The 26,007-nt window shown below is 37.2% G+C and overlaps 2 protein-coding genes across 5 annotated transcripts; both read right to left on the reverse strand.

Annotated features, from left to right (window-relative positions):
- Positions 1 to 1,059: 1,059 nt before the first annotated feature.
- On the reverse strand, positions 1,060 to 2,628 carry LOC107505717 (hemoglobin subunit epsilon-2). Its single transcript, XM_016136000.2, has 3 exons — positions 2,505 to 2,628; positions 2,161 to 2,383; positions 1,060 to 1,281 (listed from the first exon to the last, which is right to left on the reverse strand). The coding sequence occupies exons 1-3, from the start codon at positions 2,594 to 2,596 to the stop codon at positions 1,153 to 1,155; spliced, it is 444 nt and encodes a 147-aa protein (XP_015991486.1). The 5' UTR covers positions 2,597 to 2,628; the 3' UTR covers positions 1,060 to 1,152.
- Positions 2,629 to 7,617: 4,989 nt separating this feature from the next.
- On the reverse strand, positions 7,618 to 25,927 carry HBE1 (hemoglobin subunit epsilon 1). Of its 4 annotated transcripts, none has more exons than XM_016136001.2 (5): positions 25,883 to 25,927; positions 24,961 to 25,043; positions 9,020 to 9,128; positions 8,675 to 8,897; positions 7,618 to 7,848 (listed from the first exon to the last, which is right to left on the reverse strand). In XM_016136001.2, the coding sequence occupies exons 3-5, from the start codon at positions 9,109 to 9,111 to the stop codon at positions 7,720 to 7,722; spliced, it is 444 nt and encodes a 147-aa protein (XP_015991487.1). In that variant the 5' UTR covers positions 9,112 to 9,128; positions 24,961 to 25,043; positions 25,883 to 25,927; the 3' UTR covers positions 7,618 to 7,719. The 4 variants fall into 4 exon arrangements, with proteins under 4 accessions (XP_015991487.1, XP_015991488.1, XP_015991489.1 ...); XM_016136002.2 differs by having other exon boundaries at positions 9,020 to 9,168; XM_016136003.2 differs by lacking the exons at positions 24,961 to 25,043; positions 25,883 to 25,927 and adding an exon at positions 16,543 to 16,681.
- Between the last annotated feature and the right edge of the window lie 80 nt (positions 25,928 to 26,007).

Consider the following 26,007-nt stretch of genomic DNA (forward strand, 5'->3'; position numbering starts at 1 on the left):
TTCATTCACCAGACCTGAAAATTAGCTATCTGTGATCTCCATTCTCTATTTTACCATGTACCAAGTCCTTCAGAATATTTGCCACAATGGCCTCTTAATTGTTTTTTTTTAGTTTCATTGTTCCTGTCAAGTTTAGTTCCTTCCTTACCAGTTCACTATATTCTCACCAAACTCCTCTAGCTATACCCAAGTTAGACCCTGCCTTTTTAGTGCTATACCAACACATGAATCAATTTTCCTAAAATTTCCTATTTATTATGTCCCCCTCACATCTAAGAAACTTCTCTGGTTCTTTTTGCTTCTAACGATAGCATGATAGCATCTTTTCCTGCTTTTTTTAGTCTCTCTAGCAGCTTCTCTAATTTTATACCACTCACTGCTTTTAAAGGGCCAATTTCTCTTCTGTTTCTGCTTCCAAGATTTGTCATTTTTCCATATAAATGAACTTTCCTTTCTATCAAAGGCTTAATGGAATTAGAAATATGTTTTATTTCACAGAGCTAGCAGATGAAACAGTTTTAAAGCAAGGCAGCCACTTCATATGCTTTAGTGATGGTTCCTACAAAAATACTATTGAAGACACTAGGAAAAATTTTAGCCCCAATTTCACTGTATTATAGCTGATAGAAATATGTTTCGTATTTTTAACAGACGTAAACTATAAGCCCCCAAGATCTCTATCCCGAGTTTATACAAATAAGAGTGTGTACAGGATGCATACTGTGAATCCTAATATGCCCTCCACTCATGATCAACAATCTTATTACATGTCTGAAGAGTATCTCTATTGCCTCCTTTTTCTAAAGACATTGCCCAACTCAGGAATCTACTTCCTCTTTCTAGGAGTAACTACCCCATTGAAAACACTCTTATTTGTAGAATCTCAGTAGAGTCTCTTTTCTATCCTCCCCAAACTCCCAATCTCTCCAAAACTTCCCTTCCTGTAGGAGTGCTTTTATTTTTTTTTTAAGCTGAATCAACATAAAAGGTAAAGAGAGATAGAAAAGACAAAGACATTTCTTATATTTTTTATTTCATTTTTATCATATAGCAGTTAATTCTAGAGTCAAGGCATTGCCCGTTAGTTCCCAGGAGATGAACTCTCCGAACACAGGGCCCCCTCTGGTAGGTACCAACAGTCAGACAGGCAACTCAGTGGTACTTGTAGGCCAGAGCATTAGCCACAGCAGCTGTCAGCTTCTGCCATGCAGCCTGCATCTGTGGGGTAAACTCTCTGCTGAACTGGGTTGCCAAGACAATCAATATCATGTTGCCAAGGAGCTGGGGAGAGAGTGGGGACAAAAAGAAAATAGTACATAGTAAGGAGAAATCCTCAAGCTGGCCTTGCAACAACAGATACAACTCAAGTTTCCTCCCTGATAAGTCTAAGCACCTTTCAGGGTTATGGTTTCAAAAAAGTATATCATTATGGGCTTGACATTGGCTTCAATGTGACTCCCAGCCATGTGCTTCTCATTGGGTTGTATTCTTCTCCCATTTGTCCTGACAACTCATGCTCCCAGAACATGGCTATAAATTGCTTCTCTCCTTTAGAACTCTTTGTCTTTTTTAAAAGTAGGATTATAATACTGCAAGGGACCACAATATGTACAGTCTAAGTCTCCATATATTTCATATATTCAAATTGTTTGGACACTCATATCACAAACAATCCCGTGCCTTATAAACAAGAACATTTCCTCACTACTAATGATGGGAATGGGCCTCAAGCATCATTTAAAAAGAGTACTCACTTTTTGCCCTGCTTAGTCCTGGTTCTAACCTCAAGAACCATGTAAATATATATATTCATTTTTATAGAAATTTTCAGTTAACAAAGGCAAGATGTTTTCTCTATGGCTAAATTTTTATTGTCTAGCCAAAAACATTTCACTCAATTTTGGCCAGTGCTCTTCATAACATGTATTGTTTCAGTAATATCAGATGGCCAGTTGTCTCCACTGGTCATAGCTATTACTCTACTTGGTTTTACCTATGATGTTTGAAACAACCTAACTGCCAAAATCTAGCTCTGTCCTGAAGTATTACTTCCCAAAAATATTTATATAGAATAAGGCTTCAGTGCCAGTGTTTCTTAACATATAGATGACACAAATATCTAGATTAAATGCAGAAAACTCAAGCATGCCCAGAACTCACTTTGAAGTTCTCAGGATCCACATGCAGCCTGTCACAGTGCAGCTCACTTAGGTGAGAAAAAGTAGCCTTGAGGTCATCCATATGCTTAATAGCATTTCCAAAGGAGGTCAGCACCTTCTTGCCATGAACCTTGACCTTGGGGTTACCCATTATTGCAGTTTCAGAAGATAAGTTGCCAAAATTGTCAAAGAACCTCTGGGTCCATGGGTAGACAACCAGGAGCCTATGGGATAAACATAGTCACAGACCAGATGAGAAGACAGAGTATGTAAAAAAACAGACCAATCACTCTTTCAGGAATACGTTCTGCCTTTCTGACCCCTGCCCTAGCCACCAATGCCTACCTTCCCAGGATCTCGCCTCCAGCTACCTCCACATTCACCTTGGCCCACAGGCTAGCAATAGCAGCCTTCTCCTCAGCAGTAAAATTCACCATGGCGTCTGGGAGCTTTCTGATGATCACGGATGAGCCAGAAGCTAGTCTGTGCTACCGCTTCTCTATGTGGCCTTTTATTCCTCATTTTTGGCTTCTAGGCCCCTGCTTCTTCCAATGAAATAAGACTATTGGTCAATGGTGTTTTGTCACCACCAGGGGTGGGGTTTGGACAAGGAAACGGTCAGCAAGATGGACATTTGTGTTACTGATAGTGTTAGGCAGTTCTATCAGGGAGGTTCTGCTGTTCTCTCTCCTCCTGTGTACTTTGCAATTCATATGTCAAGCTCCCCACCACCACTATCCCTGGTGACCTATGGGCTGACCATGAGGCACATACACACGCTCACAGCTCAACATATAATCCCTGGGGTTTTCATACACTTAATAGCATGTGGATCAAATATAACTAAAGACAATTACAGAAGAATTCTTAGCAGAACGTCATCATCATCACCATCATCACCATCAATCATCATCAGTACTACTACTACTATTGCTTTTACTATTATTTAAAAAAATAGACTTGTTCCTTGTTGGGTCCACTTTTCAACTAGTTTTAGTCCAAGAATTAACACCAGGAAGCACCTCCTTTACTTTCTCTTGTTTATTTGTGAAACAACTTTAAAGGGGCAGAGATTCTTTTTTCCTTAACTAGTAGTCCAGACTCATACCTAGGACAGCGTTGCACTTTAGGTAACTTTATTTCTAATTCACTTCAGTTTTTGACAGGACACACTTTTAATGTAACAGAGGTAGGATTCTTATTAATTTTTTTCCTTGTTGAGAGTGATGTATAATCTCAGATATTATCTGATCAGAAGTCCTAAACCTTTAGAAAGCTGGTTTGATTATTTGTCCATAAGACCTGTTGATCAAATAAAAATGCAGATTATGAAGTTACCTGTGGGTCCATCCATGTCATTGAAAATAATAGAATTTCAGTTTTTAATGGCTGAGTAAATATTCCATTGTATACATGAACCATAATTTCTTTATCTAATTGTCTGTAGATGGGCATTTTGGTTGCTTCCATATCTAGGCTATTGTGCTGCCATGAATATTGGGGTGCATAAATCTTTATGAATTTTTGTTTTGATTTTCTTTGGATAAATACCCAGAAGTAAAATTACTGGGTCAAAAGGTATACCCACTTTTAATTTTTTGAGAAAAAAGATTAAAGAAGTACAAAGTAGTTGATAGATGGTCACTGGGATGGGTAGTATGGCATAGGGAATGCAGTTAGTATTAATATGTTGGCTAGGTGGAGGGCCAGGGGAGGGAGAGAGCAATTGGGGGGATCGTTTTATGAACTATTTAGATGTCAAACCAATGTACTGTATATTTGAAAATAATTTAAATAGATAGATGATAGATAGATAGATAGATAGATAGATAGATAGATAGATTATAAGTTACCTGTGAATTTGATTAGAGGGAATCTCTATCTTTAAATTATTTTTCTCCTACCACATTAGATCACCTAAATTCATAATATTCAGGCAAAATTCTTTCAATTCTTATGATCTCATGCAAAGCTTTGGCTGTTCATTGACAGAGACTTGGGAAAAGCTTAAAGGTCAGGAGGATAAAATTTATCAACATCTCAACAACCATTTTATAGTTATAAGCAGAAATTTTGAGATTTCTCACACCCTAAGGATGGAGTGGGGACAATTATATTAGAATAAAGGTGTAGAGCACAGAACTCAGAATAGAGTCTCTTTAAAAGTAAAGCTTTGTCAGATGAATGTAGACAGATATATGATGATGTGTGATGGAATCAGTGTGGCATGACTCCTAGTCGGATGACTCAGAGGTTGGTGGCCAATTCTCTGAAAGTATTAAGAAGTGAATGTGATTCTTAATCACCCTCCTTCAAGCCAAAGGACTTCTGAAGTTTCCCTGTCTGTAAACAACCTCCTCACGTTCCCAGAAATCAGACAATGATTCCAACAACTAGGTAAACTGGATGTTACCCCAGTGTCTTTTAGTACATTTAATAATCAGTGTACTTATCTGAGCAAAAGATACTCTCTGTGGAATATCTTTTGGACAAGAGATGTATGGCAGATTCCATACATCTACCAACTCATTTGAGAAAATAGAGGTGTTTACATGCTGGGGGAGAAGAGTGCTCATGTGTTCAATGCAGAGAGAAGTAGAAAGTTCTATGGTATGGGCTACTGATTAAGAGAGTTGCCTCTGGTGGGTGGTAGGTATACACTGTTCTGCTGTGTTTAACTTTTTCTCATTTCCAATCAGGTATTCTTCATTACAATATTCCACATGCAACTAACTGTTCCTGTGACCTAAGGCTCTTTGGTCTCATGCATCTTAAACAAACATTTATAGGACTAGACAGGGCACACTTCTAGTGAAAAAGAGAATGGTTCCTTTTCCATTTTTCTCTCAGAGTCTATTATTTCTGCATTTAGAGCTCCAAGAAGCGAGTCTGCTTTTTGCCCCCCTGGAATAAAACCTTTAAAAAATAACCCTTAATAATCCACCTTTAAGTGTATTTAGAAGACATTCTCAAATCTAAAGAGCTCAACTCAATACATTAGAGCTGAATTCCTGCTTCTAGAGAAGTCATCCTTTCAGTCTACTTAATATAGTTCAGAGGCTGTTATCTGTTCTTAAGGAAATGAGAAAGACTTAATGTGAAAGATAGATAAAAATTTGAGGCAAAACCAAAGGGATTCTTTTTGAAGATCAGAAATCAGTGAAATGAAGGGGAAAAAAAGAGGCAACTTAGCAAACCCAAGAAATGCAGTGCCCGAAGCTTTGGAAATCTGGCTTGATTATTTGCCCCTGTGTCCAGAACTGAAGGTCATATTTTAAAAAGCATATTAAGAAGTTACATATTTATTAGAGGATATCTCTATCTTCAAATTAGTTTATCCTCTAACTTATCCACTTGTCTTAAATTATAATGATATAGGTGAAATCCTTTTAGTCTTCCTGATGTCATGTGCTGCCTATATCTCTTCATTGATGGGGATAACAAAGTCTAGGAGGATGAGATTCATCAAGATATCAGTAGTAATTTTCCAATTATATCCATAATTATTTGTGACCTCTCACAACCGAAGGGTATGTAGGGTATATTTTTATCGGTACAGAGTTATAGGGTACAGAGCCTGCAGAGACCCCAGATTAGTGTCTTTTTAAAAACAGGAGGTCTGTGTGATGAGTGTATATAGATCTTTTTTTACTGTATTTGATAATCCTACTGGGTTCAGTTTGTAGAACCTGGCCTTGGAGGATGGCTCAGAGGTTGGCTTCTGAGCCTCTGAAGGTCCTTTACAAGTGAATGAATCTTAATTAGTTCTCCTCAGGCTAATGGATTTCTATGACCCCTCAAGTCTGCAAACGATCTCTCCAATTTTCAGGAACTCCTGCTTTACTTTATGCTTCTGAGGCAATACATCCAAAGGTTCATTGATTTCTTGTCCATATCTGTTTTATACTCTCATTTTCCCAATGTCATTTCTTCTGACTTTGCCTAAATCCTCACTTATGAAGTTATTTCTTTACAAAAGCCATCCCTTGGTTTTTTAAACTTCATTCCCATGTGTTCTCAAACATTCACTCAATAAATATTTGTTGAATAACTGTGTGGTGTAATTGTCCTAATTGTACAAGGGACTTACGATAAATGAAGAAGAGAAAAAACACTTTTTCTTTAAGATTTATAATTTGGAGATGGAAGATATAGAAAATAAATAAGTAAATCAACAGGATAATTTCAGATATTATTGTTTGCTATAAAGAAAATTAATATCTGAACTTAAAGAGAGAGGGGCAGGAATATCAGGAATATTCTCTCTTAAGGAGGTAGTATTTGAGTGGAGGCCAGAAAGAAGTAACATATCATGGAAACATATGATAGAAAGTCTGAAAGTTGGAATAGTAAAACCAAACTCTGAGGAAGGTAAACAAACCTTTGATATGCTAGAGATAGGAATAATAGGCAAGTGTGGTTGTTATGTACATAGTAAAGTTGAGAATGGCAGAAAATAGTGTTTCAGAGGAAGCATAATTCTAATAACTTAGAACTTGTCTTCAGTGTGAAGGAGTGATAAACCATTATTGGATTTAATCCTGATAATGACATAATTGCTAAACCCTCTGTACTCTTAGCTAGATTAATATTCCAAGAATATTTTGTTCATAACCACATTATTTTGCTCAGGTGGCTTTTATAGTCATGAGAAGTCATTCTTTCCTATATTAAAGAACTGAGACATCCAGACCTGTGTGTATGCATGTGTGTGTGTGTAAATTATAAAGTTATGTTCAATTAAATTATCTTAAACTGACAAAATATATATCTAAATCTAGATCCCAGAGGGACAAAGAATATATCTTCTGCCCACCACTTCATCATCACCAACCTTGTCTCCTTGACATTCCCCAAAATTCACAGTGTTCTAACCCCAACTTTATTTTAGTGTGTGTTACATTCAACCAGTGTGTCTCATTCTTGGCTTCCCAGTGAGACAGTGGAACCCTTCAGGAAAGTACAGGCTGTTGTTGATTTATAGAGACTTTTTCTGGACAGCTCCCAGCCATCAACTCATTCTCCTATCTCCAATTCAATCTCACAAGACATATTACAAGCTACCTGATTGAAATGGACATTAGAGCAAATTAAAATAGTAATCCAAGCCTAGACTTAGATCCTTACGAAGAATTTTTTTTTTTTAACTGAGCTCTCCTTTGTCTTTTCTTAAGTTCTGCTTGCCATCTCCTTCCTTATGCTCTACAGTTTTTGTCCATGTGCCCTGTAAGTTTCTACTGATTTAACTAACACTTTCTTCACCCCAGAAAACTTCTTTCCCATCTTGCCATCCTCCCAGACCCTGTAAAATCCTCTTAAATACACACTTCTCGGAAGAGCTCTCGTTTCTTCCTATGTCTCTCCCCACCCCTCAGCCAATTAAGTTTTTCTCCTTTAATGCAAGAGTAAAAGATGGAGAAGATACAATATTAATTTCTGATTACTGAATAGACTTCACTTTATTAAACAGAAGCTGTAATGTCAAGACCAGAACTCAGTCTCATTATGCAGAAGGAAGGCATGGGGACACAAATGGGCGCTGATGAACTGGAAAGAGAACTCAGTGGTACTTGTGGGCCAGAGCATTGGCCACACCCAACACCAGCTTCTGCCAAGCAGCCTGCACATCAGGGGTGAATTCCTTGCCAAAATGAGAAGCCAGAATAATCACCAGCACGTTGCCCAGGAGCTGTTAGATGAAAGACAAAATGACAAATAGGCATGTTGAGTTGAAGTTTCCAAAAAGAAATGTAGAAGAAAATGGGTTAAAGACTATACTTCCTGCCAACTCTGCACCTTACACTTCTCCAAAAGTTGTGCCTATACAGTAAACTAGTCCCTGGTCCCTACATTCAATTATTTTTTATGAGCCCTCCACTCAATATTCTGCCTACCTATATCCCCACCCTCACTTCCATTTCACCATTTTTATTTGCCTCCCTCAAATGTCTAAATCCTTTACTCAGAGGATTTCAGAGCTTCGTGGGCTCCCAGAGTGAGTTAGTTAAAGTCTCCAACCAATGCCAGAAAAAGCCTCCACTTGTTCACAATACCACCAAGTAATTGAACATATTTTTAAAAAGTTGTATTTTTTGAGATATTCTGTCTAAAATGTTTTTCTCCAAAATCTCTTCCTAAACTTTAGTCATCAGGAACCACATAAAATAAGGCATCTTCTCTTTCTTGAGAAAGGCCTTTATCTACCAAAAGCCAAATTCCATTCCTCCTTAAACAAGCTTGCCATTCTTTGATGTTATTCTCTAGGATAAACACTTCCATTTCTGACAAAAGTTTCTGAAAAGTTTTAAGCAAACTCAGGCTACTTGCCACTCTTTACTGTTACTATTCCTGAATCAAGGTGGCTTTGGTTATGCCCACTGGAGATCTGCCCTCCTAACACTATAACCCATAATTTCTGAGATCTTTGTTAGTTTTCCCAATCAAAGACTCTACTTTTATTATTTCCTCCAAGTGAAAAACAACAAAAAGAGAACATGAATATTTCCTGAACTCACTCTGAAGTTCTCAGGATCCACATGCAGCTTGTCACAGTGCAGCTCACTCAATTTAGCAAAGGCACTTTTGAGGTTGTCCAAGTTCTTAATAGCATCTCCAAAGGAGGTCAGCACCTTCTTGCCATGGGCCTTGACCTTGGGGTTTCCCATTATGGCAGAGGCAGAGGACAGGTTGCCAAAGTTGTCAAAGAATCTCTGGGTCCAGGGGTAGACAACCAAGAGCCTATGAGATGTAACCATGACAAATGGAAAATCAGACTCACAAAAATCTTAAAAGATTTTCCTAGTTAGTTTTTCAGGCTTATATTCACTATCCACTCCCATGCATAGAAACCCAGTTCCTACCTGCCCAGGGCCTCGCCTCCAGCCTCTTCGACATTCACTTTGCCCCACACATTAGTGATAGCAGCCTTCTCTTCACCAGTAAAATGCACCATGATGTCAGGTCTGAGAGCTTATGGCGATCACAGAAGTGTTAGGAGCAGGTATGTCTGCTGCTGGAGGGGTGGCCTTTTATTCTTTACTGCTGATATTCTGGCGCCTTCCCCCCACCCCCACCCCCAGTATTTGGAAATCATTGGTCAAGGCTGAACTGTGTCCCTCAGGGGTGGAGACAGGTCAAGAAAGGGTCAGCAATGAAGAATGCACTCTGGTTTGTGATAATATGTTTGGTTCCTGAGACATCTTTCTCTTGTTGACTCCTCCTTCATCCTCAACACAATTTTTCATTCAGTCCTCCCTTGTTTTCCCATGTCATCCTCTAGGTTGACTTCAATCTCTCCCATTTTCCTTCTCCAAGGGAGACCCATAGAGTGGAGATAATAAGTCCAAGACAGGGAGAGAGTTCCAGTCAAAACAGTTAATTTTTGGGTTAAGGGTGGTGACAAGGACAAGAATAGGTCAAGAAAAATGCATTTGTGCCAGGATCTCAGCCAGTTCTAGCTCTCTTAAAGAGTGACTTATAACCAAGCCTCTGGTTCTTAGTTTTCCAAGGGAGACAAAACACATACACCGTTACTTCAGGAAGGTCAACAGAGTAGCAAGGGATCCAAAATAGGACTAAGACCTAAAGTATAATACCTGAGGGTGATTTCACAGAGAGCACAGACAAAATAAACTTAAATCCCATGCTTCTTGGGTTCCCTCTCTTTGTCCATTTCTCTGTGACTACAAGGCTATTTGGAGAAGATTTCTCTGAGCTCTCTTCTTGATTTTCTGTCCTACTTATACATCTTTACATTGGTGAGACAGCTGAGGAGTCTGAAATTATTATTATTTTTTGTCTGAAATTATTTAAACCTAAGGTAATGATCAAACTGAGAAATAAATAAATCAATGTTAATCAGGCTAGGAATTGGAGTATGTTTAATGTTTGTTATAGCCATTGATGTCAGAGGCTTCAAATTTCTCTAGAGTCTTTGTTTTTTAAGTCTTTGGACTTCCCTAAGAACTCATCATAAAATAGAGTCTGCACTGATAACTTTTTTAGTTTCAATCCATTGTTACTATACCTGTGTCTGGTTAATATGATAGTAAGGAATGGTGAAGGAAAAGTATATAATTAAATCTGTCTTTAGTGGACCAGTTTTCCTGGATTGTGACCCTCACAAGTGTTCCCTAGCTGTTTTCTCTTACAAAAGACAGAAAAGACTTCCTGAGCTAGACCACATAGCCTATGATGACAAGTCTAGGGCAAAAAAGAAAATATTCAATCACTGAAGTAGGAGTACAATAAATAAATAGGAAACAATTGGCTACTCAATGAAGAATAGCCCTTGGGTAAATAGTTGTTGTTGTTGTTGTTGTTGTTGTTTTAATCCATAGAGATAGAGCTCTAAGTTTCCAAGGTAAATTTTCTATAGATCCACAGTCTGAAGTCTGAGAACCATGACCTTTTCTTAGACCTTGGGTATGAGAATCAAACATTGCTAAAACCCAGGGAACAAGAACCAGGTTTGTCAAGACCAAAGGTTTGGGAAACAAGCCTCTCTTTGAAGTAGACCCTATGAGCATGTCTCATTTTCCTTCCAGTTCAGAGTGTGGACACCAGTTTTATCTTAAATTCAGAGTGTGAAGCTAATCCTCCTCCTTAGCCTTCACACCAATTGCAGGGCCCATAACTCTTTTTCTAGTGGTGGCCTTTGAGACCAGAGCTGGCTCGCCTCCAGAAACCTGGCCTATCCTTTGCTTTCTTCTTGCTAAAGATTTGTAAAAGAACTTTAAAGAAATGTTACAAAGTTGAAAAGCATCATATCTATAGCTTAATACAAGGCTTATGAATTCTGTTTTTGAAATCAGTAAGACAGAGTGTAGTCTCATTATTACTTAAATCCTTGTTCATTCAAGCTAATGCTATTCATTCAAGCTCAATTATCTCAACTGCTCATTTTGAAGTACTTTATTTATTTTCCTATGGAATACCATGATATTGCTTTCCTTTCCTGGATAAAACCCCAGTTTAGAGAGATAAGTGACATTGTTATTCAGGATTGGTTAGAAAGATTAAATTTTCAGAAAAAAATAAATAGTAATGAAGTCATTTTTTACTTATAAATTTAAAAATCAATAAAATAAAAAAATATAACTTAAAGTTTTAAATAAAAGTACTTTAAAAAAGAAATTCTGAAATATATAAAGATTATTTCCTATAGCATTTGTACTTTTGTAAGTGTTGTACATGATTTTAAGAATTGTAAGATGCCTCTTTTCAGCAGGGAAAAATTAAGTATTTTCTAAAATCTTGTTAATTAATCTGTTACATGTATAATAACACCATGAGTCAAATATCGTATTATGTTTAGGTGGTGCTACTAGTGTCAATAATTATATAAATTATATTGTTAGTAAATGAAATAGGTCTTTGACCTCACTGCATGTTTCTCAAAGTATTATCTGTGAAAAATCAATTCAAAAATTATTCTTCACCATCAATATGTTCTTTTATTTTTAAGTTTAAAATTGGGAAATTATAAGCAGGGTTGATCAACCATTGAAGGTACAAAAAACTGCTTAGGAATTCTTGATTAGACAGATATCAGTCTGCTTTCAGTATGTATCTGAATTTATATTCTTACAATAGAAATAGATGTGATCAAAGGTTGTGTTAGGTGTTACATTGGCCTAGAATAAATTGGGTATCATGAGTAGCAGAAAATTCTTGTAGCTGCCATGCAAGAAGCAAATGAACATTATCTGGTATGATTGCAAAGAATGAGAAAATAGACCATAATTTGTGGTCAGACAACACTACAGCTTTATAAACATCGTCTCTGCATCCTCTGTCACAAAGGTTGTAGGTAACTGAACCAGAGTTCGGTCTTATTCTCAGAGTGACTTCTTTCGATTGACAGCTTATAGCATGGGCATTGGTGGTTTGATTGACCTCTATGTCTAAGGCATAGCCAGAGATATGCATGAATGTTAATCAAGCAAGAAGAATCTTCACTGGGAAGAGAAAATGGAAACCCAGAGCATCTAGTTATTGCACTTTTTTACATGATGTATCTTGAAGATTAAAACTTAAATCTGGAAATTTAGAAAAGTCATACATTTTCCATTTCTCCCTGAAATGTAGCTTTATATTCTTGGTTTCTTTGATGCTTTTGACATTAAGTAAAATTGCCTTCATTATTTTTATGATTAAAATTCTGGGAAATTTTTAGTGTTTCTGTTTATTTTAAATAGTATTGCTGATGTATCCTATGAACTAAAAACACATAGAAAAATTGTCTGGAATAGTTAGAAGGAATGACAGTGCTTTCTTATTTCCCTCTTCTCAGTTTCCTGTACATCCATAAGTCATTGGTTCATATCTCATGGCTCTCACCCAAGACCTAAGTCAAGTAGAAATTTATCAAATTTGTTCGAATGTAGTACTTCTGAATTATACATAAACTCAATAGTTAAATTTCTATCTAAGGTCATTTCAAATAGGACTCTTCTAGGTACAGGGCTTATAATTCTTCATTCAGAAAAGAAAGAAAAAAAAAGATCCAATTCTATGCTAAGATTCCACTTCACTGCTAGAAGATTGGAAGGTCTTGACTTGGTGACTTTTGAATTCTAAAAAGATGTTAATGACTTTTTAAAAAAATTTAAATGTATTATATTAGTACTTTGGGTATTCAGTATTGCTATAGCATAGCATGTTCCCTGAATAAAAAATCTGCATCTCTCTGGAAAAGGATAAATTTGAGGTTTAGTAAGCAAACATGGCTTAAATGAAAGCAGTCATGATAATGGTTAGATGCTCACCCCTCCCTCGCCCCCCCCCCCCATGAACAAGATCATTTGCCATGAGGAATTATGGAAAACCAAGACTGATTTTTGTATAACCTAGTTGGGACAATTAATGATTACTTCATCCACAAACGCTTTTAGCTTTTGCTAATTAAATCTAGCCCCAGAAGCATTCTTTCTGGAACTAAATTTTCACAACCTCTATTGTATTAAGTCTGAAGCATCCTAGGGAAAAGAATGCCTCTTAGGTTCCTACACCAATAAGGTAGTATATATAGCTCTTCTCTGTTCAGGAGCTTCGTTCAGTCCCTAATGTCACCAAGCTTTCCTTATACCTTTGTTTTTGGTTTGTTTGTTTTGTTTCTACTTTTTTATTCTTCTGTTTGTTATTTATTCATTTTTTTTCTGAAGTTTTTGGGGTGTTTGCTTTGTTCTATTTTGTTTTTAATTATCAGAAGCAGGCATATCCAGTGGTTTTCTTTTTCCCTTCTGGGGACTTAAACTGGTGATAGCTGGGTGGGGTTAGAAACTGTGAGTATAGATAAGGGCTCAGGACTACACAGAGCTGTGGCAAGGAAGGGGACCAACCAAAGACAGTGAGAGTCAGAGTGCTTGTCTTACTGCCTTCAAAGACTTGGTTCCTACACAAGCAGATAAATTTAAAAGATTGTGGGTTTGTGTATGAGGGTCTTAAATGATTAACTGCCTAATAATTATGCTGGTGTGTGTGTGTGTGTGTGTGTATTTATAAATAAGTGAATATTGCCAAAATATAAATGTGCAAGGCCTAGGAAACCAGGGGAATAAATTGTATTCTCTAAATTGTATTGAGATTAAAAAATTAATTTAGTGACAAAAAAGAGACTCAAAGTCACCTGAAAGAGATAAAATGACTTTCAGGCCAAAGCCTCTTAACTATAATTTTATGGAATGTTCTGATGTATAAGCAAAAGTGTGTCGATCATAGAGAATTGGCCAAGAAGGAAAGGATAGGAAAAAGGAAGGTTGCTTTGTAGTCTAGAGATGTTTTGAACCTCACATAACACTTGTGTTCAGGCCAAGGTTATTCTTCCTTTGAAGATGGATGAATAAGCCATAACCGACCCCCTTGCCAAGTTGATTACTTGGCACGATTGCATTCAGCTACCTGCCTTCACACAGATTTTTCCCTTGAGTTTTTCTTGATTGATGTAAAGAAATAATTTATTGTTCACATAGAAATGAGTATTCAGGTTATAAATCTCAATGGAAATTAATAAATAAGTAGCCTGGTTTCTATTTTAGTCTTGTGTGCCTACAGTTTTGGCCAGAATAAGTCTGCAAGAGCCAATTTCCACCTATAAAGCAAAAGGGCCACATCTTGCAACTCAATAATGTGATCAAATAATTAAAATTATTAGCTCTAGTTGGCTCTACCTCTATCAGTATTACTCCATGGATTTCTTTGTATATGTGTAGCAGTGGATGTGTGTATATATGTCTTTGTACTTATAGTTATATGCGAGTTTAGCTATTCATTCATTCATTCATTCAACACTGCAAAAGTGCTAAGAATATAAATGTAAAAAAACAAAACAAAACAAAAAGCCCCTGTTTTCACAAAGTTGATAGTGGGAGGAGTTAGGCAAAAAGTAAATAAGCAAGTAAAATATATGGTATATACCAAATGATGTTAAGTGCTATGGAGGAAAAGTTGATTAGAATGAGGGATAGCATGTAATAGGGACAAGGGAAGAAAGGCATTGTTACTTTTAACAGAATGAGAGGGATTTCTTTACTATTTCATGAGAGGATACCAATAAATGATGAAGAACCAATTCATATAGAACTGAGGTTAAATGTTTGAGGCATATGAAATTACAAGCATAAATATCATAAAGTGGGAGGGTGCTTAGAATTTTCAGGGAATGCAAATGAGGCTCACGTAAAAGCAGATTAAGTAAAGAAGAGAATAAAAGATGTCATCATAGAAGTGCTAATCTATAAAATGTGGAATAATAATAACACCTGTGTCACAGAATTGTAAGAAAAACACACATATACAATATATATGTTTAGACACACACATAGATGTACAGACAAAGAGGTTATCATATACAATTTACATTTTTAAAAGATTACTTTGGATGCTGTTTAAAAAGAAACAACAGAAGGCAGAGGTAGAAGCAGAAAGACAACTTAAAAGTCTACAGTAATAGTTTAAGTGGATATTATACTGGCTTAGACCTGGGTGGTAGCAATGGAGATGGTAGCAAGGGGTCAGCCACTAGACAAAATTTTAAGGTAAAGCCAAAAGGATGTTCTAACAGATAAGATGTGGGATTTGTGGAATATGTGTGTGTGTGTGTGCATGCTAATTTCTGAATGTGAATATATGTCAGTGTGGGGATTTTGAAGCTGGACAATGAGAATATTTATGTTAAGTTTTGTCAAGGTCTGTGTTTATCCCCGTCAATACTTCAGAACTCTTGCTTTAAAGTAGGGAGGGTGGATGGATAGATCAAAAAACCAGAAATCATCTTTAGAGTTTGTTCACACATCAGAACTTTAGCAAAGTGACATCAAGTAATAGCTCTTGGATGCTGATCAGAGGCTTATAAGCTATGACTAACAAAAGCAACTCACATTTTCTTTGAAGAGGGAAAATTGTGGGATCAGTCAGAGAATGATCAGACAGGAAAGAAGTCTGTGGGGTGAAGACTTGGGGTGCTTAGGCTGAGGCCTCTGCACTAGATAGAGAAGCCTAGCTCCCACCCTTTTCCTCTAAACACCCAGTCACACTCCAGAAGACCACCTTCATTCTACAGGGAAGTGTTCTGACATCTCTGATGAGTTATTACTCTGTGTGTAAAATGTAAAAAGAAAGATAAAATTCATTTCAGCAAACATTTGAATAATCACTGTACCCTAACCATTGTTTTGAGAACTGTTAAATAGAGAAATAAACAAGACACGATCATTTTCCTCAAGACCATCTACATAATTTGCAGACCTCGTGTGAAAAAGTTTTAAGAATGTCAAGTCAGCCACAGTAGCTCATTCAACCGAACAGGATCCCTTTCTCAGACATGGCCCTGCATGACTGCACAGGTCAAACACCCATGAAGCTGGACCTTCTTCTTTTCCTTTAAAAAGTTATGATCTGATTGGAGAAAGAAACAAGAATTGACTTAACTGCATGCAAATCATATTTATTAAGTTCAATATAGATGAAAACTCTTAAGAAGGTGGCACCATGGGAAAAAATTAGCTCCTGACAGAATCGAGAATTGGAGCAAGGAGTGAAGAAACTAAGATGAAGAAAGATTATGAAAAATCATGTCTTAAATGACACAGAGACAGAAAGAAGGTTGGTGGGACCTATATCTAAAGGGCTAGAAGGAGAGAAGGGAGAGAGAACTTGGGCAAAATGGGGAGTGACTGCTAAAGGGTATGAAGTTTCCTTTGGGGATGAGTAAAATGTTTCAAAATTAATTGTAGTGGTGGCTAAATATGCTAACATCATAAAATCATACATTTTAAGTATTTAAATTATATTCCAATAAATCTGATATACATAAAAAATCTCAGATCCATAAACTTAGACATTTTCCCAAAAGTAGTAGAAAGATTTTGACTCCCCTACCTACCTGAAAAGCATACTGAAGGACCAGCCTTATATTTGAGGATGAAAATTCTGGTGGGTGTTGTCAGTGACAGACAAGGTAGGCAGAAATACTGGTCAGGAGAGAATAGCTGTAGTTTAGTAAAGAAATTAGAGTGTGAGCCTGCAGTTGGAGAGGTGGCCTATAGGAGGATGAATAAATTTCAGAGGCACAATGAAAGTGCCATATTGGAATTTCAGGCAAATGCTCAAATGGTGAGCCAGCTCCAGAACACCAAGAAACATTCCCTAAAACGGAAAAGAATCAGGAACCACTACATACGTTTTCCCAGCACTTCTTTGGAATCTCCCTTTATTCAGGCCCCTAAAAAGAGTCTTTTTCTTCTGTTTTACTATAGTTTCATGTGTATATCCTGAATAAAATTTACCTCTGTGGACACCTCTATAAGCCACATTCCTCTGATAATTTTGGTGTTCTATAATAAGATATCTTAGTAAATAGTATAGAATGTCTGATTTGAGCCCTCGATTACTTAATTGTCTGGGCTGCACTGAGAAAGGTAAAATGCTTAAGATGACAGAAGGGTTAGATGTAAACAGAACCTTGACCAAATGGTTCAGCTACTTTGACCAAAAGAGGTATCCAAATGAAAAACTGGGCACTGGGCAAAGACAGGGAGTGAAACTTTTTTCTTTTCTTTTCTTTTCTTTTCTTTTCTTTTTTTCTTTTCTTTTCTTTTTTTTCTTTTTCCTTTCCTTTCCTTTCCTTTCCTTTCCTTTCCTTTCCTTTCCTTTCCTTTCCTTTCCTTTCCTTTCCTTTCCTTTCCTTTCCTTTCCTTTCCTTTCTTTCCTAAAGTTCTTTCACCTCTATCTTTTGCTAAGAGAATAAACTGGAAATGTATTTCCTCACCCTGTAGATGTAGCTTCTGTCGCTATTGGCCAAGGCTTATCTTTCAGATTGTGGCCTTCAGAGTCCCTCCATAATAGTATATCTTCTGTACCAGTCATTCATTTAACAAATATTTGTCATTCACCTGCTCTGAACCACTGTTCAAGGGTGCAGGGATACACCAGCAAGTAAACAGACAAGATATATACAACACAAAAATGCTGCCAGTGCCTTAGGGAATACAAAACAAATTTTAAATGGATAAATCTTAGAGTCTCAGTTATATGCAGGTTGAGTAATTTCTTTATAAAATTTAAAACTAGAATTCTATGATGGTTGAATAATTTCTGTAAGAAACACTCATCACACGTGGCTGAGAATCCTCAGTCCACAGAATATTCTCGTTTCTGAGTCTTGAATTTCCAACCTTCTGCTGAAGACTGAATTCCAGCTGGGACCCCAAGTGCCTATATTCTCATTCAATTTTTCCCTAAACTACAGAAGACCACCTCAGACCTTGATTAACTGATGCTTCCTTCCTTTTCATGGTTCTGGTTCAGAACAGTGATCGTTTCTAAGACCTATGACTGCAATGACCTAACTTCATTTCTCAACTTCAGATCTTCACTCATTTATTTCTTTGGTATAAATATGGTGGTAAAATGACTGACTTCCATGTCCACTTAACCATCTAAACATTTATTGTTTTTCAGCAAAAATTATTTGTTTATCTGACTATCGCCACCAGAATATACAAATTTCCCAAGTCCAGTCACAGTGTCTCCTTCACATTTATTCACATTAGTAAACTAGAGTCTAACACAAAGCCTATTATAGAGCAATATTCTGTATATATATGCTGAATGAATGAATGAATGACTCTTGTTCAAATCTCATTTTGTTACCCAAATTACCTTTCTTTTCCATAGATAAGATTTCATCCTTCAGCTTCAAATCTTTAAGTCTCATCTCCTCATTCTTTGCCGGTAGGGTAATATTAAAATATCTGATCATGGAATGGAAATATCTTCTCGAGGCTTCTGAATCCATCTGCAGCCTCTTTTTACTAATTTTATTCACATAATTCACCTGATCACCATAGGTAGATACACAGAATTCTGGTCCTGTGCTATTTCTCTATGACCTCTTATACTTAGTGTATTTCCTGGCACAGACCAACAATAATAATAGTAGCAATAATTATAGTAGGCATTTCCTGAGTATGTGATATGTTTCAGACACTTTTAAGTAATTTTTATGTGATATACCATAGTTACCACCACACATAGATACTAGTATAACTACTACTCTCATTTTATGCATAATAAAATATAAGTGATTCTTGAATTTTGCCAAGAAAAACACAAACCAAGAGTACCTGACTCCTAAACTCTTTGCCCTCAGCCACCCAATTATATCTCCTTACTTGTACTATGAAGAAATAAACAATTTCTGGTTCTTTAGTCAAGATTTTCAAGTTTGGTACAATATTACTCTTTTAAGCACCTCTCCCAACCTACACTATACTAATAACTCTAGTCTTCTGCCCAATTTTTCCATCCTTTTCTCCCCATTAATTTGTGATTTAAATGGCTCCTATTCCAATCTCTCTTGTAGTTATTTCACACTTAACCCACTCTCTGTGTTCCCTTGTCTTTATAAACATTCTTCAGGTAGATTTTCTTTCTTAATGTCTACACTTATTTATAGTAGACATGTTTTATGCAGCCTGTCTCCATTCCTATACTTGAATCAAGAAGAAAGTTTTAATATAGCATCACTAAATCTTTCTGTGTTCCTATCAGAGCCAACTAGATTGACAAGAGGTCACTCATTCACCAACAGATACTAAAATCTATGCTAAGTATGTATCAGGACCTATAATAGGCCTGGAGCATCCAGAACCAATACAGCTCCTGACCTTAGGAAGTGCAATATAATAAATAAATCAAATTTTCACCTAAAAAGTCCTCATGGGTCAATTGAACTAATCTATCTGCCTCTCTGTTAAAAGTTTTTCTCAATTGTATAATTCCTCGAGTTATTTCACATTTCTAAAACATCTTTTTGCCATAATTAACTCCTCGAGAAGCCTACTGCAACACCATTCTTTTGGAAGCCTTGATCGGTACCTTAACCCTTGGTTTTTGTCTCCCTAGGCACTCACAGGTTTTTATCCCTTTTATACCTTGACAGTTACCAAGACATGGAAACTCTGTTGGTCCTCTTCAGGGAATATTTCTTCCCTATCATGCTTAGAGTTGTCCAAATTTTCCCATTAAGACTGGTAGCAACAAGAAGCTCCTTAAATTGAGGGCTCCTAAGTGGCTTCCCAGGGCAGATCTGGCCCATCATGTAAGCATGTGCCCTCTAAACACAAGCCCTTTGTCACTTGGATGTCTGAGGATAGCCTAAAATGGCAAATAATGATTTTCTTTTTTTTCTCTTCATGCCTTCCTTTTTCATGCCTATATCTTAGTCCACATCTACAGGACTCTGTGCAATGTGAGTGTTTAGTATGTGGACTCTTAAAAAGGTGAGAGGTAGAACAATTTTTTAGCCATCCAATCTTGCCACAAGAGAAAACTAAGATTCTGGCCTGGGTTATACAGTACATGAGAAAGGGTCAGGGACCTCACTATTGAAGGTCCTATACTTCAAATTACTCTAATAGCATTAGATTAATGACTATATATTTTATGAAATAAAGATCCATACACATGTACTGATGAGAGTTTTTTGGTTTTTTTTTTGTTTTGTTTTTGTTTTTTTGGTTTTTTGCTTCTAGGTATGTGAGACAACCTGCAAAATGAATATCTTATTAACAATGATTGATAATTTTTGTCACCTATTGAGACAACCAGAAATAACCTTCTAAATCAAAAGGAAATGTATGCTAGAACAGGTCACATTATGCCTCAAGGATCCCTTTCTCTTCATGATACTGGTTAGGGTGAAGTTATAGCCTTCCAGTCAACTTCTCCTTTTCTTGCCATCTGTCCTATAAGCCTCCTGCTGGAAACTCAGATAGCAGTCATCTCTCAAGGCTGAAAACATCTGGCCACACACCTTAAGCCTCAGCATGACTCAGCATGATTCAACATGACTATCCTGGAGCCAGATACTGGCTTAGAAGTTTCTGCAGATCAAGAAGATAGGAAACCTGAACTTGACTCATGAAAAGGCTTGTGTTATGAAAAGGCTGGCGGTGGAGGCTTAGATAAAAATGTAATATGAATTAATGGAAAATTGAAGCTTATTTAATCAGAGATGAGGAGGCTGGAGGGAATAAAGAGAGTTGGGCTTGTAGAAAGTATGGTCATCCAGTAAATGTTTTCAGAGTATCTGCTATATGCTCAACACTAATTTCAGTGCTTGAATTATAAATAAGAATAAGACATGTATTTTGTTTTCTGGGAGTCCTAGTCAAAAACAATAGTTAATTCATACAATATTACATAATTAATACAATAATGCAATCTTCCATGCTTAACGGATACATATGGGAGGGGAAAATATGACTCTCTAGGTGTAGGTTCTTTTAAGGGAGTAAAGAATGGACCAAAAGATTTTATAGAATTAAGGAAACATAAACTGGGCCTGGAGAGATGAAAATGGATTTTTTTTTTTATTTATGATGGAGAATACCTTTTCTCTATTTCCCTTCAGGCAAGGTATATGGAACTAGCTAAAATACAATGAGATAGTGATTTAGTCTTAGAAACCCCACTGGTATATATGGTCAGCAGAGACGACTTCACTCATCACAATCGTCCCTTCTTCTTCTCTTCTACAGCAGACCCCATAAGCCATTTGGGGTCAGGCTAATCATATAAAGGAATGAAGTGTCAGGTAGGGCCTGCAATGAAGCAAATCCAATCCTAATAAAATAAGGCAATCAATGCTTTAGCCAGATGTTGCCCTAAGGGATTTGGTGGTGTTCTGGACAACTTGCTTAATGTGTCCATGTCTCTGAAATAGGGGATTGTAATATGACTTAGTTCATAAGGTCGTTATTAGAATTAATTTAGTTTATTGCATGAAGAAATAGGGACACCACATATGCTCACTAAGTGTTATGTATTGTTATATGTATGAATATATAACTATTAGGGTCACATCTTAATGTTCAAAGAATTATTAGAAATACAGATATTTTGAGGTATTTTTCTTTTTCTCCTATTTTCTTTTATTTTTAAATAAAAATTATATATATATTTAAAGTGTACGACATGATGATTTAATACACACACGCACACACACACACATTCACACACACATAGTGAAATGATTACTATGGTCAAGACAATTAACATATCTTTTCCTCGGAGCTGTTATTTTTTTGTATGTGATGAGAGCACCTGAGATCTACTCTCTTAGCAAAAAACTGTATTATTAACTACAGTCATCATGCTGTACTTTAGATCTCCAGAAGTGCTCATCCTACATAACTGCCACCTTGTGTCCTTTGACCAACATCTCCCTATTTCTGCTACCTCTCTACTCTCTGTTTCTATATATTCTACTTGTTTAGATTACACATACAACGAGATCATGAAATTTTTTCCTTTTCATGCCTGGCATTTCTTAATTTTCAATGTTGGCAGCAGATTCAGTTTATTTTAAAACACTATTCAGGCCTCCCAAAACAATTTTATGGGAGATACGTAGACAACAGGCCATCATGTTGCAATTTTTGGTCTACCTTCTCTGTCTCCGACCCTCCCACTTGTCTTTTCCCTTTCCTCTCTGTCCCTGTCATAGTGCCCTTTTCTTGGTCTTCCTTTGACCACTGAATTTCTCCTGAGGCAATATAAGACCTTAAGTTCTGGCTTAGAAAGAAAAACACCAGTGGCTGGATTTTTAGAAAGAAGAAGCAGGACAGCTCTGCCCAATACAGATGATATAGGAACCTTTATAGGATTAATGCTGATCTCTTTCATTCCACTTGCAGATGAACAAGACAGTGTGAAGCCCAAAATAATTTTAGAGAAGTTAACATATAGAGAAGAGTCTTGTGCTGGTAATGTTTGTGAAGACTCTTATTGTTAGTCTGTGCAAGGGTAGATGCAGTGAACTTATAGACTTGTTTCTCAATTTTTGCATTCCACCATAGCACTGCTGCCACCATGGTTTAGTGTCCTCAGTGCTTGGTACTAGTTAGAATGGCACACAGACTTAAAATGACAGATATGTATGTTTTTGGAGAAGTGAGATTTCAACTTACTGCAGAGTAAAGAGAGAAGCAGTGAGTTAGGCCTGAGCGGTAACTGAAGAATACAATACATGAACATTCTTTTTCTTAACCAAATTTGCAGTTTGGCCAAGGGATTTAAGGTCATTTGGGCCAGTATGGGCCTCCACTGTTTTCAGATACCTACCTATAATTTAACAATCTCTATAATCTGAACTAGAGCCCTTTTTTTATTCTGAACTTGTTTCCAAATTTTTATGTACTTATCTCCCTTTCATATTTTCCTAAGAAGATGTAACCATGTTCAGGAAGTATGTCTGCATTTGTGGCTTAAAGTCTGATCTCCAGTCTCCAGGGTGTGACAGTGGGGAGTAGAGAGCAGGTGTATCTCCTTTTATTTGTTGGGTCCACATTGGATATCTGTATTGGTGTTTTGTTATAGAAAGTACAGTCTTCGGCAGCAGCAGAAATGGTCCTCCACTCTAGCCTCACTACTTACCAGCTCTCTCAGCTTGGACAAATTATTTCATCTCTTTTGACCATCAAGTTTCCCATACTTAAAGAGAGGCAGTATCATGTAGACAGTAGGACAGCCCAGACCACCTGGGTTCCGATTGGAAACTGGATACTTATTAGCTATGTGCCTTCAAGAAATTTTCTTACATTTTCTGTGTCTTGGTTTCCTCATAAGTAAGAAATATTATTCTACTTCTGAGGGTTGGTATGAGGATAAACTAAAATAATTCATATAATGAACTTAAATTATCTCCTAAATTCTCAAGAATTATTACCTATCATTAGCGTGGAGTTCCAATATATTCAATAATATGTACTTCACAAACCACTATATTACAGGAGATTATTTAAATACCTTAAAATGGCACCTGTTATGTAGAAAGATTTCAGTAAGTATTAATTCTGATCCACTTTTTATTTCCCTCTAGCATAAATTCCCTCCATTTTTTTCAAGTGTCTTTTCTGTAATCTTTTGTCTCTCAATCGTCCTGTTTCTTGATCAGCTCTTAGTCAGATCATCAGTGGACCTCTTGGGTTGTACATCCTCCAGGTAAACTGAGATTTTATTAAACTGTAAAGTTTCTGTCAGCTTCCTTCAGCTGTGCCCTGTGTCTTCAGGTGCTCCAGCCCTTAAAGCTAAACTCTGACCTTGGATCACAGTAACTAGGAAGATGGCTTACTACGGGAAAAAGTGGCTTCTGTTGCACATGTCAAGCCATTCCTAAATTAAATATTGGACTTTGAGACTATCTCTGCATTTTTAAGAGAAATTGGTGTTATCTTCTAGAACCTATCTGCTTTGAGACCTCTTATCCCTAGGAAGACCAAGTTCTGGCCTGAATTGTTGTCACTGGTCCAGACATTGTGCATTTCTTTGGATCCTTGTAGTAACCCCATTAGATAGATGAAATTATTATCCTTATTTTATAAAGACATGACTGAGAACTAAGAGAAGTCATAGCATTTACCCCTAGTTGATGGGGAGTTTCACATGATAGTAGAATGTAAAATGCTGCTGTGTTGTGTCTCCTCTTTCTCATGTTTACCCCTGAATTCACAATCTATCTCCCCTGAAACTCATGGGCTCCACCCCAGAGCTGCCAACCTGACCAGACCACCTATCTGAGTTCACAGACCTTTAGCCCTTCTGGGACTTGATAGCTAGCAGCTAAACTCTTGCCCTGCCCTGTCTGCAACCTCTGATAGACACATCTTACACACCAGCTCCCAAAGCCCCTATGAGGGCCTCAGGTTTGCTGAGTCAAAGTTTCCTGAAGTCCAAACCTTAAGAGACTTCTGTTCCAAAGTACTGGTCATGAACTTCTCGAGTCCTGCTTCCTTTACCCACAGCTGAGTTCTCTTGCTTTCTCAGAGCTATCCACTGAATGTTTCTCAGCAGTGCAGCAAAGAATGATGAGCAGTAAATTCAGTGTTTGACCTGGATCCAAACACTAGCATTGTCTCTTATATGTCTGACCTTAAGCAAATGACTGACCCTCTGAGCTTAGCCTTGTCATCTAAAAACAGAGATAATAATTGTATCTAATAGAGTTTGCATGAGGGCAGAAAAAACATGGCACACTGTCTATAAAGCAGTAGTTTAATTAACTAGACTTCAGAATATAAAATGTCTCAACAAAGAGGGGTAGATTTTTATCATCCGTTAACCCTGCCCCGCTTCTTCCACAACTCTCTTACTCACTCTCCATCTCTGTATTCCCTTTAATCCCCTTTTTCTCTCTTATAGTGATCCCCCTTAAAATTTACAGTGATTCTGGATATGAAACGGGATTTGGAAATAATCCATTAACAAGTGGGATATTTCTTGCAAAAGCCACACTCACCAAATGCATCATCTCATCAAGGTCTAGGAAGGAGAGGGAGGATCGGGGTCAATGGCAGGAGCCAAGGAAGGCACACTGGGCAACTGGAAAGTGCAGAATAAAATACTTTTTTGGCTGTAGCAAAAATGATTACAGTTAAACATAATAAAAATAGCAAACATTTCCAGAGTACTTTGCATACATAAGGCATTATTTTAAACTCTTCGCATGTATCAACTCATTTGATGTCACAACAATTTTATGAGGATGCTAAACCTTATTTTACAGTTGAGTTATACAGCTAGTAAGAGGTGCGAACTAAATTGCCAGTCACTCAGTCAGTATGGTGCCAGAGTCTGTGGACTTAACCACTGCTCTTTACTGCCTAAGATTTCCCTGCAGCAAAGGGTTTGAATCTCTGCAATGAAATAATGAGGGTGGCTATGCGGGGAGGGTGTCAAGTTTTTACTATAGGAGGATGAGAACAGAGGGGAGAGGGACATCCTCTCTTCTCCACACACGGGCCAACACACACACACACACACCACATGCACACACATGCATACATGGATACATTTATCTAGTATTCAGTAGGCCTTCCTAAAGAAGAAAATTTTATTGCTGAATGAGAGGACCTGGAGGCATCTTGCTAGTTGAAAAGTATTGGGTTCAATGACATTCCTGGTTTGAACTGAGGGAGGTAATGAATTTAATCAAAGAAATTCTCTTTTGGGAGAAGGGCTGTATACTTTAGCCTGCTATTTGAAGAAGAAGCTGAAGCTCAGAGAAAGGTGGAGGCTTTCTCAATATGATTTAATTTGTCAAGGAAATGCCCAGACTAAGACTCAAAACTCCTGACTTCCTGTTCAGGACATTTGTCCTGTGCCCCTTTGCCTCTCACTGCACTTATTCTGAGAGAAGAAGCAGATGGCATCTAGAATACCTTAGGTCATTTCCAAGTTACAGACAGTGCTGGGCAGGCTCCAGGTTATTTCTTTAAAAATAAATATATCATTTAAATACATAATAAATAGCAAGCCTACTCAGGGGCTGGAAGGGAGAGGTTGC

The sequence above is a fragment of the Rousettus aegyptiacus genome, unplaced genomic scaffold (genome assembly GCF_014176215.1).
Source record: "Rousettus aegyptiacus isolate mRouAeg1 unplaced genomic scaffold, mRouAeg1.p scaffold_m13_p_5, whole genome shotgun sequence".
NCBI classification, from domain to species: domain Eukaryota; kingdom Metazoa; phylum Chordata; class Mammalia; order Chiroptera; family Pteropodidae; genus Rousettus; species Rousettus aegyptiacus.

Coding starts and splice junctions, on each gene's coding strand:
- LOC107505717 (XM_016136000.2), bottom strand. CDS start 2,596: ATGGTGAATTTTACTGCTGAGGAGAAGGCTGCTATTGCTAGCCTGTGG. Junction 2,384..2,504: donor GGAGGCGAGATCCTGGGAAG/GTAGGCATTGGT, acceptor TTTATCCCATAG/GCTCCTGGTTGTCTACCCAT. Junction 1,282..2,160: donor TGGATCCTGAGAACTTCAAA/GTGAGTTCTGGG, acceptor CTCTCTCCCCAG/CTCCTTGGCAACATGATATT.
- HBE1 (XM_016136001.2), bottom strand. CDS start 9,111: ATGGTGCATTTTACTGGTGAAGAGAAGGCTGCTATCACTAATGTGTGG. Junction 8,898..9,019: donor GGAGGCGAGGCCCTGGGCAG/GTAGGAACTGGG, acceptor TACATCTCATAG/GCTCTTGGTTGTCTACCCCT. Junction 7,849..8,674: donor TGGATCCTGAGAACTTCAGA/GTGAGTTCAGGA, acceptor TTCATCTAACAG/CTCCTGGGCAACGTGCTGGT.